The sequence below is a fragment of the Pseudophryne corroboree genome, chromosome 1 (assembly GCF_028390025.1).
Source record: "Pseudophryne corroboree isolate aPseCor3 chromosome 1, aPseCor3.hap2, whole genome shotgun sequence".
In the NCBI taxonomy this organism is placed as follows: Eukaryota; Metazoa; Chordata; class Amphibia; order Anura; family Myobatrachidae; genus Pseudophryne; species Pseudophryne corroboree.
This window is the reverse complement of record NC_086444.1, coordinates 867,698,251-867,710,623: the sequence shown is the minus strand read 5'-3', so window position 1 is coordinate 867,710,623 and position 12,373 is coordinate 867,698,251. Positions and strand designations below refer to the sequence as shown.

General features: G+C 46.7%; 1 protein-coding gene across 10 annotated transcripts in view; it reads right to left on the bottom strand.

Moving 5' to 3' along the window:
- Positions 1-12,373, bottom strand: part of TEX15 (testis expressed 15, meiosis and synapsis associated) — a 313,058-nt gene that overhangs the window by 22,814 nt on the left and 277,871 nt on the right. For all 10 annotated transcript variants that reach the window (XM_063920026.1, XM_063920025.1, XM_063920024.1 and 7 more), the window contains one exon: positions 7,764-7,831. In XM_063920026.1, coding sequence (XP_063776096.1) covers positions 7,764-7,831 — 68 coding nt within the window. The remainder of the gene's footprint in view (positions 1-7,763; positions 7,832-12,373) is intronic.

Genomic DNA, 12,373 nt, shown 5'->3' with positions numbered 1-12,373 from the left:
ATGACTGTCGACCATAACATGGTCGACTATTCATACCGGAACCGTCTTTTGTCCCCCGTATTTTTGGCACCAGGACCGGACGCAGAGCCCGGTGCTGGTTGTTAAAATACGGGGAATCCCCTGTCATTTCCCCCCCGTATTTTTACAACCAGGACAGGATCAAAGAGCCGAGGCTAGTTATGCTTAGGAGGGGGGACCCCACGCATTTTTTTCCAGGATTTTTAACCCATTCCCACTGAAAAACATGCTCTGATCTCTAGAGATGAGCGCCTGAAATTTTTCGGGTTTTGTGTTTTGGTTTTGGGTTCGGTTCCGCGGCCGTGTTTTGGGTTCGACCGCGTTTTGGCAAAACCTCACCGAATTTTTTTTGTCGGATTCGGGTGTGTTTTGGATTCGGGTGTTTTTTTCAAAAAACCCTAAAAAACAGCTTAAATCATAGAATTTGGGGGTCATTTTGATCCCATATTATTATTAACCTCAAAAACCATAATTTCCACTCATTTTCAGTCTATTCTGAATACCTCACACCTCACAATATTATTGTTAGTCCTAAAATTTGCACCGAGGTCGCTGGATGACTAAGCTAAGCGACCCTAGTGGCCGACACAAACACCTGGCCCATCTAGGAGTGGCACTGCAGTGTCACGCAGGATGGCCCTTCCAAAAAACACTCCCCAAACAGCACATGACGCAAAGAAAAAAAGAGGTGCAATGAGGTAGCTGTGTGACTAAGCTCAGCGACCCAAGTGCCCGACACAAACACCTGGCCCATCTAGGAGTGGCACTGCAGTGTCACGCAGGATGTCCCTTCCAAAAAACCCTCCCCAAACAGCACATGACGCAAAGAAAAAAAGAGGCGCAATGAGGTAGCTGTGTGAGTAAGATTAGCGACCCTAGTGGCCGACACAAACACCGGGCCCATCTAGGAGTGGCACTGCAGTGTCACGCAGGATGTCCCTTCCAAAAAACCCTCCCCAAACAGCACATGACGCAAAGAAAAATAAAAGAAAAAAGAGGTGCAAGATGGAATTGTCCTTGGGCCCTCCCACCCACCCTTATGTTGTATAAACAGGACATGCACACTTTAACCAACCCATCATTTCAGTGACAGGGTCTGCCACACGACTGTGACTGATATGACGGGTTGGTTTGGACCCCCACCAAAAAAGAAGCAATTAATCTCTCCTTGCACAAACTGGCTCTACAGAGGCAAGATGTCCACCTCATCATCATCCTCCGATATATCACCGTGTACATTCCCCTCCTCACAGATTATCAATTCGTCCCCACTGGAATCCACCATCTCAGCTCCCTGTGTACTTTGTGGAGGCAATTGCTGCTGGTCAATGTCTCCGCGGAGGAATTGATTATAATTCATTTTAATGAACATCATCTTCTCCACATTTTCTGGATGTAACCTCGTACGCCGATTGCTGACAAGGTGAGCGGCGGCACTAAACACTCTTTCGGAGTACACACTTGTGGGAGGGCAACTTAGGTAGAATAAAGCCAGTTTGTGCAAGGGCCTCCAAATTGCCTCTTTTTCCTGCCAGTATAAGTACGGACTGTCTGACGTGCCTACTTGGATGCGGTCACTCATATAATCCTCCACCATTCTTTCAATGTTGAGAGAATCATATGCAGTGACAGTAGACGACATGTCCGTAATCGTTGTCAGGTCCTTCAGTCCGGACCAGATGTCAGCATCAGCAGTCGCTCCAGACTGCCCTGCATCACCGCCAGCGGGTGGGCTCGGAATTCTGAGCCTTTTCCTCGCACCCCCAGTTGCGGGAGAATGTGAAGGAGGAGATGTTGACAGGTCGCGTTCCGCTTGACTTGACAATTTTGTCACCAGCAGGTCTTTGCACCCCAGCAGACTTGTGTCTGCCGGAAAGAGAGATCCAAGGTAGGTTTTAAATCTAGGATCGAGCACGGTGGCCAAAATGTAGTGCTCTGATTTCAACAGATTGACCACCCGTGAATCCTTGTTAAGCGAATTAAGGGCTGCATCCACAAGTCCCACATGCCTAGCGGAATCGCTCCCTTTTAGCTCCTTCTTCAATGCCTCCAGCTTCTTCTGCAAAAGCCTGATGAGGGGAATGACCTGACTCAGGCTGGCAGTGTCTGAACTGACTTCACGTGTGGCAAGTTCAAAGGGCATCAGAACCTTGCACAACGTTGAAATCATTCTCCACTGCACTTGAGACAGGTGCATTCCACCTCCTATATCGTGCTCAATTGTATAGGCTTGAATGGCCTTTTGCTGCTCCTCCAACCTCTGAAGCATATAGAGGGTTGAATTCCACCTCGTTACCACTTCTTGCTTCAGATGATGGCAGGGCAGGTTCAGTAGTTTTTGGTGGTGCTCCAGTCTTCTGTATGTGGTGCCTGTACGCCGAAAGTGTCCCACAATTCTTCTGGCCACCGACAGCATCTCTTGCACGCCCCTGTCGTTTTTTAAAAAATTCTGCACCACCAAATTCAAGGTATGTGCAAAACATGGGACGTGCTGGAATTTGCCCATATTTAATGCACACACAATATTGCTGGCGTTGTCCGATGCCACAAATCCACAGGAGAGTCCAATTGGGGTAAGCCATTCTGCGATGATCTTCCTCAGTTGCCGTAAGAGGTTTTTAGCTGTGTGCGTATTCTGGAAAGCGGTGATACAAAGCGTAGCCTGCCTAGGAAAGAGTTGGCGTTTGCGAGATGCTGCTACTGGTGCCGCCGCTGCTGTTCTTGCGGCGGGAGTCCATACATCTACCCAGTGGGCTGTCACAGTCATATAGTCCTGACCCTGCCCTGCTCCACTTGTCCACATGTCCGTGGTTAAGTGGACATTGGGTACAACTGCATTTTTTAGGACACTGGTGAGTCTTTTTCTGACGTCCGTGTACATTCTCGGTATCGCCTGCCTACAGAAGTGGAACCTAGATGGTATTTGGTAACGGGGGCACACTGCCTCAATAAATTGTCTAGTTCCCTGTGAACTAACGGCGGATACCGGACGCACGTCTAACACCAACATAGTTGTCAAGGACTCAGTTATCCGCTTTGCAACAGGATGACTGCTGTGATATTTCATCTTCCTCGCAAAGGACTGTTGGACAGTCAATTGCTTACTGGAAGTAGTACAAGTGGGCTTACGACTTCCCCTCTGGGATGACCATCGACTCCCAGCAGCAACAACAGCAGCGCCAGCAGCAGTAGGCGTTACACGCAAGGATGCATCGGAGGAATCCCAGGCAGGAGAGGACTCGTCAGAATTGCCAGTGACATGGCCTGCAGGACTATTGGCATTCCTGGGGAAGGAGGAAATTGACACTGAGGGAGTTGGTGGGGTGGTTTGCGTGAGCTTGGTTACAAGAGGAAGGGATTTACTGGTCAGTGGACTGCTTCCGCTGTCGGCCCAAGTTTTTGAACTTGTCACTGACTTATTATGAATGCGCTGCAGGTGACGTATAAGGGAGGATGTTCCGAGGTGGTTAACGTCCTTACCCCTACTTATTACAGCTTGACAAAGGGAACACACGGCTTGACACCTGTTGTCCGCATTTCTGGTGAAATACTTCCACACCGAAGAGCTGATTTTTTTTGTATTTTCACCAGGCATGTCAACGGCCCTATTCCTCCCACGGACAACAGGTGTCTCCCCGGGTGCCTGACTTAAACAAACCACCTCACCATCAGAATCCTCCTGGTCAATTTCCTCCCCAGCGCCAGCAACACCCATATCCTCCTCATCCTGGTGTACTTCAACACTGACATCTTCAATCTGACTATCAGGAACTGGACTGCGGGTGCTCCTTCCAGCACTTGCAGGGGGCGTGCAAATGGTGGAAGGCGCATGCTCTTCACGTCCAGTGTTGGGAAGGTCAGGCATCGCAACCGACACAATTGGACTCTCCTTGTGGATTTGGGATTTCGAAGAACGCACAGTTCTTTGCGGTGCTACTGCTTTTGCCAGCTTGAGTCTTTTCATTTTTCTAGCGAGAGGCTGAGTGCCTCCATCCTCATGTGAAGCTGAACCACTAGCCATGAACATAGGCCAGGGCCTCAGCCGTTCCTTGCCACTCCGTGTGGTAAATGGCATATTGGCAAGTTTACGCTTCTCCTCCGACAATTTTATTTTAGGTTTTGGAGTCCTTTTTTTACTGATATTTGGTGTTTTGGATTTGACATGCTCTGTACTATGACATTGGGCATCGGCCTTGGCAGACGACGTTGCTGGCATTTCATCGTCTCGGCCATGACTAGTGGCAGCAGCTTCAGCACGAGGTGGAAGTGGATCTTGATCTTTCCCTAATTTTGGAACCTCAACATTTTTGTTCTCCATATTTTAATAGGCACAACTAAAAGGCACCTCAGGTAAACAATGGAGATGGATGGATACTAGTATACAATTATGGATGGACTGCCGAGTGCCGACACAGAGGTAGCTACAGCCGTGGACTACCGTACTGTACTGTGTCTGCTGCTAATATAGACTGGTTGATAAAGAGATGTAGTAGTAGTATGTATGTATAAAGAAGAAAGAAAAAAAAACCACGGGTAGGTGGTATACAATTATGGACGGACTGCCCAGTGCCGACACAGAGGTAGCTACAGCCGTGGACTACCGTACTGTACTGTGTCTGCTGCTAATATAGACTGGTTGATAAAGAGATGTAGTAGTAGTATGTATGTATAAAGAAGAAAGAAAAAAAAACCACGGGTAGGTGGTATACAATTATGGACGGACTGCCCAGTGCCGACACAGAGGTAGCTACAGCCGTGGACTACCGTACTGTACTGTGTCTGCTGCTAATATAGACTGGTTGATAAAGAGATGTAGTAGTAGTATGTATGTATAAAGAAGAAAGAAAAAAAAACCATGGGTAGGTGGTATACAATTATGGACGGACTGCCGAGTGCCGACACAGAGGTAGCTACAGCCGTGGACTACCGTACTGTACTGTGTCTGCTGCTAATATAGACTGGTTGATAAAGAGATGTAGTAGTAGTATGTATGTATAAAGAAGAAAGAAAAAAAAACCACGGGTAGGTGGTATACAATTATGGACGGACTGCCCAGTGCCGACACAGAGGTAGCTACAGCCGTGGACTACCGTACTGTACTGTGTCTGCTGCTAATATAGACTGGTTGATAAAGAGATGTAGTAGTAGTATGTATGTATAAAGAAGAAAGAAAAAAAAACCACGGGTAGGTGGTATACAATTATGGACGGACTGCCCAGTGCCGACACAGAGGTAGCTACAGCCGTGGACTACCGTACTGTACTGTGTCTGATGCTAATATAGACTGGTTGATAAAGAGATGTAGTAGTAGTATGTATGTATAAAGAAGAAAGAAAAAAAAACCACGGGTAGGTGGTATACAATTATGGACGGACTGCCCAGTGCCGACACAGAGGTAGCTACAGCCGTGGACTACCGTACTGTACTGTGTCTGCTGCTAATATAGACTGGTTGATAAAGAGATGTAGTAGTAGTATGTATGTATAAAGAAGAAAGAAAAAAAAACCACGGGTAGGTGGTATACAATTATGGACGGACTGCCCAGTGCCGACACAGAGGTAGCTACAGCCGTGGACTACCGTACTGTACTGTGTCTGCTGCTAATATAGACTGGTTGATAAAGAGATGTAGTAGTAGTAGTATGTATGTATAAAGAAGAAAGAAAAAAAAACCACGGGTAGGTGGTATACAATTATGGACGGACTGCCGAGTGCCGACACAGAGGTAGCTACAGCCGTGGACTACCGTACTGTACTGTGCTGCTAATATAGACTGGTTGATAAAGAGATGTAGTAGTAGTATGTATGTATAAAGAAGAAAGAAAAAAAAAACACGGGTAGGTGGTATACAATTATGGACGGACTGCCGAGTGCCGACACAGAGGTAGCTACAGCCGTGAACTACCGTACTGTGTCTGCTGCGACTGGATGATAAATAATGATATAAAAAATATATATATATCACCACTGCAGCCGGACAGGTATATATTATATAATGACGGACCTGCTGGACACTGTCTGTCAGCAGAATGAGTTTTTTATAGAATAAAAAAAAACACACCACACAAGTGAAGTCACACGACGAGTGTTTAACTTTTTCAGGCAATCACAATATAGTATACTATACTACTAACTATACTGGTGGTCAGTGTGGTCAGGTCACTGGTCAGTCACACTGGCAGTGGCACTCCTGCAGCAAAAGTGTGCACTGTTTAATTTTAATAATAATATGTACTCCTGGCTCCTGCTATAACCTATAACTGGCACTGCAGTGCTCCCCAGTCTCCCCCACAATTATAAGATGTGTGAGCTGAGCACAGTCAGATACGAGTGTTTAACTTTTTCAGGCAATCACAATATAGTATACTATACTGGTGGTCAGTGTGGTCAGGTCACTGGTCAGTCACACTGGCAGTGGCACTCCTGCAGCAAAAGTGTGCACTGTTTAATTTTAATAATAATATGTACTCCTGGCTCCTGCTATAACCTATAACTGGCACTGCAGTGCTCCCCAGTCTCCCCCACAATTATAAGATGTGTGAGCTGAGCACAGTCAGATATATACATAGATGATGCAGCACACTGGGCTGAGCAGTGCACACAGATATGGTATGTGACTGAGTCACTGTGTATCGTTTTTTTCAGGCAGAGAACGGATATATTAAATAAAACTGCACTGTCTGGTGGTCACTGTGGTCAGTCACTAGTAAACTCTGCACTCTCTACAGTTCTACAGTACTCCTAAGCTCCAGTAAATCAGGTCAATCTCTCTCTCTCTCTCTTCTAATCTAAATGGAGAGGACGCCAGCCACGTCCTCTCCCTATCAATCTCAATGCACGTGTGAAAATGGCGGCGACGCGCGGCTCCTTATATAGAATCCGAGTCTCGCGAGAATCCGACAGCGTCATGATGACGTTCGGGCGCGCTCGGGTTAACCGAGCAAGGCGGGAAGATCCGAGTCGCTCGGACCCGTGAAAAAAAACATGAAGTTCGTGCGGGTTCGGATTCAGAGAAACCGAACCCGCTCATCTCTACTGATCTCTCCATATTATTTTAGTCAGTAAAAAAGAAATATTCTTTTAAAAAATCTATTAAATAAATACTTGTGGCTCCTAAATAGACAAACCAAGTAGATAATCCCTTCTAATATAAATAGATATGCTATTAGCAATTAAAAAAACCCACAAAAAAACATGTTTTTAAATTTTTTTTTATTAGATCACACCAGCAAAATGAGGCGGACTGAAATTGACGAAATGACTGTCAAAAAGCACTTTTGTCGAATCGAAATTCTTCAATTGAATATACTTTTGTCGAAAAGCCACATTTTTACCATTGCAGACATGTCGAATTTGACAAATGTCGAATTGCAAAAAGTCGAATATGAAACGGACGTTTTATGTCGAAAAGTACTGTATTGCATTATTGAATCAGTTGTTGTTGAAAATGCCCCTTTTTCGACATTTGCGGCAATTCGACCGCAATTGCATATGGCCCTTAGACTATCTTCTACACCATACGCCTTACATCGGCACCTAGTACTCGATTTCGGCCACCCTGTTGCTTATTTTAGTGTCATGTCTGTTTATGCAGAAATGTTTGCATACCTTGTACTTAGCCTACATTGTATTGTACTGTAAATCACTGTTTTTCTTGTTTTGTTTATTTATGTACTTTGTTAGGCGGAACCCTTATGGCACAATCCAAATAGAGGATAATAATAATAATTAGATGACATTTAATACCTTAAATTACTTTTCACTCTGGTTTCATCTCTCTTTTTTTCGTGAGGCTTTCCAGAACTTTTTATGACCTGAAGACAAACCAACAAAACCGTTTTTTAGTATTATTTCTTATTACTAACTTCCGGTACATGACAGGATTATCTTGCAACTTTGTTGAAAAAAGTACATAATATAAATTGTGTCCCTTTCATCTCTTAAGAAAATCAACTTTTGTAATTTAGGTCTACCGAGATAAAGGAATAAGGAGATTTATGGTAAAACTTACCATTGCTAAATCTCTTTCTGCGAGGTACACTGGATTCCACAGCGAGGTGTAGAGTAGGATCTTGATCCGAGGCACCAACAGGCTAAAGCTTTGACTGTTCCCAGGATGCACTGCACCGCCTCCTCTATAGCCCCGTCTCCAGGCACTGGAGCTCAGTTTTGTTAACCAGTCCAATGTAGTAGCAGGTAAGAGAGACGGTAGATGTTAGTCACATAGACCCACATTCTCACAACAGGAGAAGGGACTAGCGGCTAATGCCATACAAACCCAAAGAAGCTAAGTGCGTCAGGGTAGGCGCCCTGTGGAATCCAGTGTACCTCGCAGAAAGAGATTTAACAATGGTAAGTTTTACAATAAATCTTTTCTGCAGCGGGGTACACTGGTTTTCCACAGGGAATAACATTGGGGATGTCCTAAAGCAGTTTCTCATGGGAGGGGATGCACTGTAAAGGGCACAAGAACCCGGCGTCCAAAGAAAGCATCCTGGGAGGCGGAAGTATCAAAGGCGTAGAACCTTATGAACGTGTTCACTGAGGACCATGTAGCCGCCTTGCACAATTGTTCTGCGGACGCGCCACGGCAGGCCACCCAAGAAGGTCCAACAGACCGAGTAGAATGGGCTTTGATAGCAGCAGGAGCCGGGATCCCACCCTGCGCATAACCTTGTGCAATCACCATTCTAATCCATCTGGCCAAGGTTTGCTTATTCGCAGGCCAGTCACGTGAAAACCAAAAAGTACAAAAAGGGAATCTGACCTCCTGATAGAGGCAATCCTTTCCACATAAATACGGAGCCCGTACCACATCCAAAGATCTCTTTTTGGAGGACAAACCAGAAGAGATGAAGGCTAGAACCACAATCTCCTGGTTAAGGTGAAACGATGATACCACTTTAGGTAAATAACCAGGGCGAGACCGAAGAACTGCCCGGTCACAGTGAAAAATCAGAAAGGGTGGACGACAGGATAAAGCGCCTAAGTCACACACCCTCCTACCAGAGGCAATACCCAACAGAAACACGACCTTAAGCGTAAGGCATTTAAGGTCCACAGACTCAAGAGGTTCGAATGGATACACTTGCAGGGCATTTAAGACAACAGACAGATCCCATGGAGCCACAGGAGGGACATAGGAAGGCTAAATCCTTAAAAAAAACACCCTGAGTGAAAGTGTGAACGTCAGGAAGAGACACAATCTTTCTCTGAAACCACACTGACAAGGCAGATAGATGAACCTTGAGGGAGGCCAGACGAAGGCCCAAGCCTAGGCCTTGCTGTAGAAAAGCCAAAAGTCTGGAAGTTTTGAAAGTATATGCATCATAATTCTTAGCAGCACACCACGTGAAGTAAGAATTCCAGACCCTGTAATAAATCCGAGCCGAAGCTGGTTTACGGTCCTTCAACATAGTTTGAATGACCGCCTCAGAGAAACCTTTTGCTCTCAGAAGTGATGCTTCAAGAGCCACGCCGTCAAAGCCAGGTCCGGGTAGACACAAGGGCCCTGAACGAGGAGGTCTGGGCGTTGAGGAGGTAGAAGAGGACGCTCGATCGATAGACCCTGCAGGTCTGAGAACCAATGCCGTCTGGGCCACGCTGGAGCGATTAGAAATAGTATTCCTCCTTCTTGCTTGAACTTCTGTATTACCCTGGGCAGAAGTGACACTGGAGGGAACACGTACGGCAGAAGAAAGTTCCATGGAATTGCCAGTGTGTCCACGAACGCTGCTTGAGGATCCCTTGTCCTTGCTCCGAAGACCGGAACCTTGTGATTGTGTCGAGACACCATCAGGTCTACATCTGGTAGGCCCCACTTGTCCACTAGGAGTTTAAAGACTTCTGGATGAAGGCTCCACTCTCCGGCTTGCACGTCCTGATGACTGAGGAAGTCCGCTTCCCAGTTGAGGACTCCCGGAATGAACACTGCCGATATAGCTGGCAGATGGCATTCCACCCATCGGAGGATTTTTGACACTTCCAACATCGCCATGTGGCTTCGAGTGCCGCCTTGATGATTTATGTACGCCACCATGGTGGCGTTGTCCGACTGTACTTGAACAGGCCTGTTCTGTACCAGAGGCAGGGCCAGTGTCAACGCATTGAACATTGACCGTAATTGCAGGATGTTTATAGGGAGGAGATTCCTTCCTGGTCCACCGAACCTGGAGAGAGTGTTGCTCCAACACCGCGCCCCAACCTCGCAGACAGGCTTCCGTTGTCAAGAGGACCCAGTTGAAGATCCAGAAGGGACGACCCCTGCTCAACTGTTGGTCCTGTAGCCACCAGCTCAGTGACAGACAAACCTCCGGAGTAAAGGAGATCATGTGAGACCTGATCCAGTGAGGAAGGCCGTCCCATTTGGAAAGGATTAACCTCTGTATAGGGCGGGAATGAAATTGAGCGTACTCTACTACGTCAAATGCCGACACCATGTGGCCTAGTACTTGCATCGCCGAGTGTACTGACGAGAGAGAAGGCATCTGATCCTGTCCTGAGCCTAAGGACCTTTTCTGGAGACAAGAACAATCGTTTGTTGTGCGTGTCCAACAATGCCCCCAGGTGCACCATGCTCTGAGCAGGAACCAGCGAGTACTTATTTCAGTTGATGAGCCACCCGTGTGCTTGTAGGAATTGGACCGTCCGTTTCAGATGACTGAGGAGAACCTCTGAGGAGTTCGCCAGGATCAGCAAGTTGTCCAGATACGACAGGATCCTGACACCCTGACGGTGGAGAAGAGCCGTCATGACTGCTATGACATTGGTGAAGATCCAGGGAGCCATGGTCAGTCCGAAAGGCAAGTCCTGAAATTAATAATGTAGGTTGCCAATAGCAAACCGCAGACATTGCTGATGCGACATGGCAATAGGAATGTGCAGGTAAGAATCCTGTATGTCCAGGGATACCATATAATCCTGGGTTCCATGGCCAGTACAACAGAACGCATCTGAAGTGGTCTTTAACCAGGCCTGGGCGAACTGCAGAAGTCGGCCTCCCACCCTGGGGTCCCCCAGGAGGAGGCCTGCCACGTCATGCAGCAGGCTTGTCCAGTTTGGAGTCAAGCTGACGGGCGGCCCAAGAACATTTAGGTTTAGGCTTAGAGGATTTGGAAGTGCGAGACTGTCTCGGGTACGCCTGACCCTTTGGTTTACACAAACTCGGTCACAATCTTGTTCAAATCATCTCAAATATATATCTCCCTTAAAAGGGAGCACCTCCAAGGTCTTCTTCGAGTCCAGGTCCACCGACCAGGACTGTAACCACAGAATTCTGTGAGCCAGGATAGACGTAGTAGATGCCTTGGCCGCCATAACGCCTGCATCAGAGGCCGCCTCCTGAATATAGTGGGAGGCTGTGGTAATATATGACCAATATTGTCTGGCAGTGTCAGAAAAATTCAGAGGTAGCTCTTCAATTCTGTGAGCCAGGATAGACGTAGTAGATGCCTTGGCCGCCATAACGCCTGCATCAGAGGCCGCCTCCTGAATATAGTGGGAGGCTGTGGTAATATATGACCGATATTGTCTGGAAGTGTCAGAAAAATTCAGAGGTAGCTCTTCCTCTGTAGCATGAACCCATGCTTCAATGCCTTTTGCAGCCCAAGAGGCTGCCATAGTGGGTCTATGTAGAGCACCTGTAAGGGTGTAAATAGACTTCAAGCAACTTTCCACATGCTTATCCGTTGTTTCCTAGACACCACAACCGGGCTACATGTGAGTCCACTGGTGGGGGGGTTTCCCACTTGTTACTCAGCTCCGCAGAAATAGGATAACAAGCTAGCATCTTTTTAGATAGGGAAAATTTCTTTCCTGAAGAAGACCAGGATTCTTGACGTATATCAATTAAATGGTCAGAATGTGGTAAAACTAATTTAGTAACCTTCTGACGTTTTGAACTGATCAGGTTTCGTAGGCATGTCAGGAGGGTCAATGTCATCATCAATCTGAAGAATCAGCTTGATAGCCTCCACTAGGTCAGGGACATCAACCTGTGTTGTAGAATCATCATCAGAAGCAGCTGTATCAGCATCTGATGGATCAGTATATTCCCCATCCGAATCGGAAGAATCATCCAAAATATTAGTAGATTGTGAGGAAGAAATGGCCCGCTTAGATGACCCTTTGGTCCCAGTAGGGCGAGGGTTAGGTTTTTGTTTAACCAAGTTCTGATTTAATTGCTGTAACTGGGTTAACAGGGTATCCGCCCATGGTGGATTAACTACAGAGACAATATGTGGTTGTAATGGCACAGGAGGTCCCACAGGGGGCGTAAGCAGTGTTACAAACATAGTCAGCATATTGGAAAATGCAGCCGAAGGTGGGTCTTGATTTGCCACAGGTGCTGCGGGCTG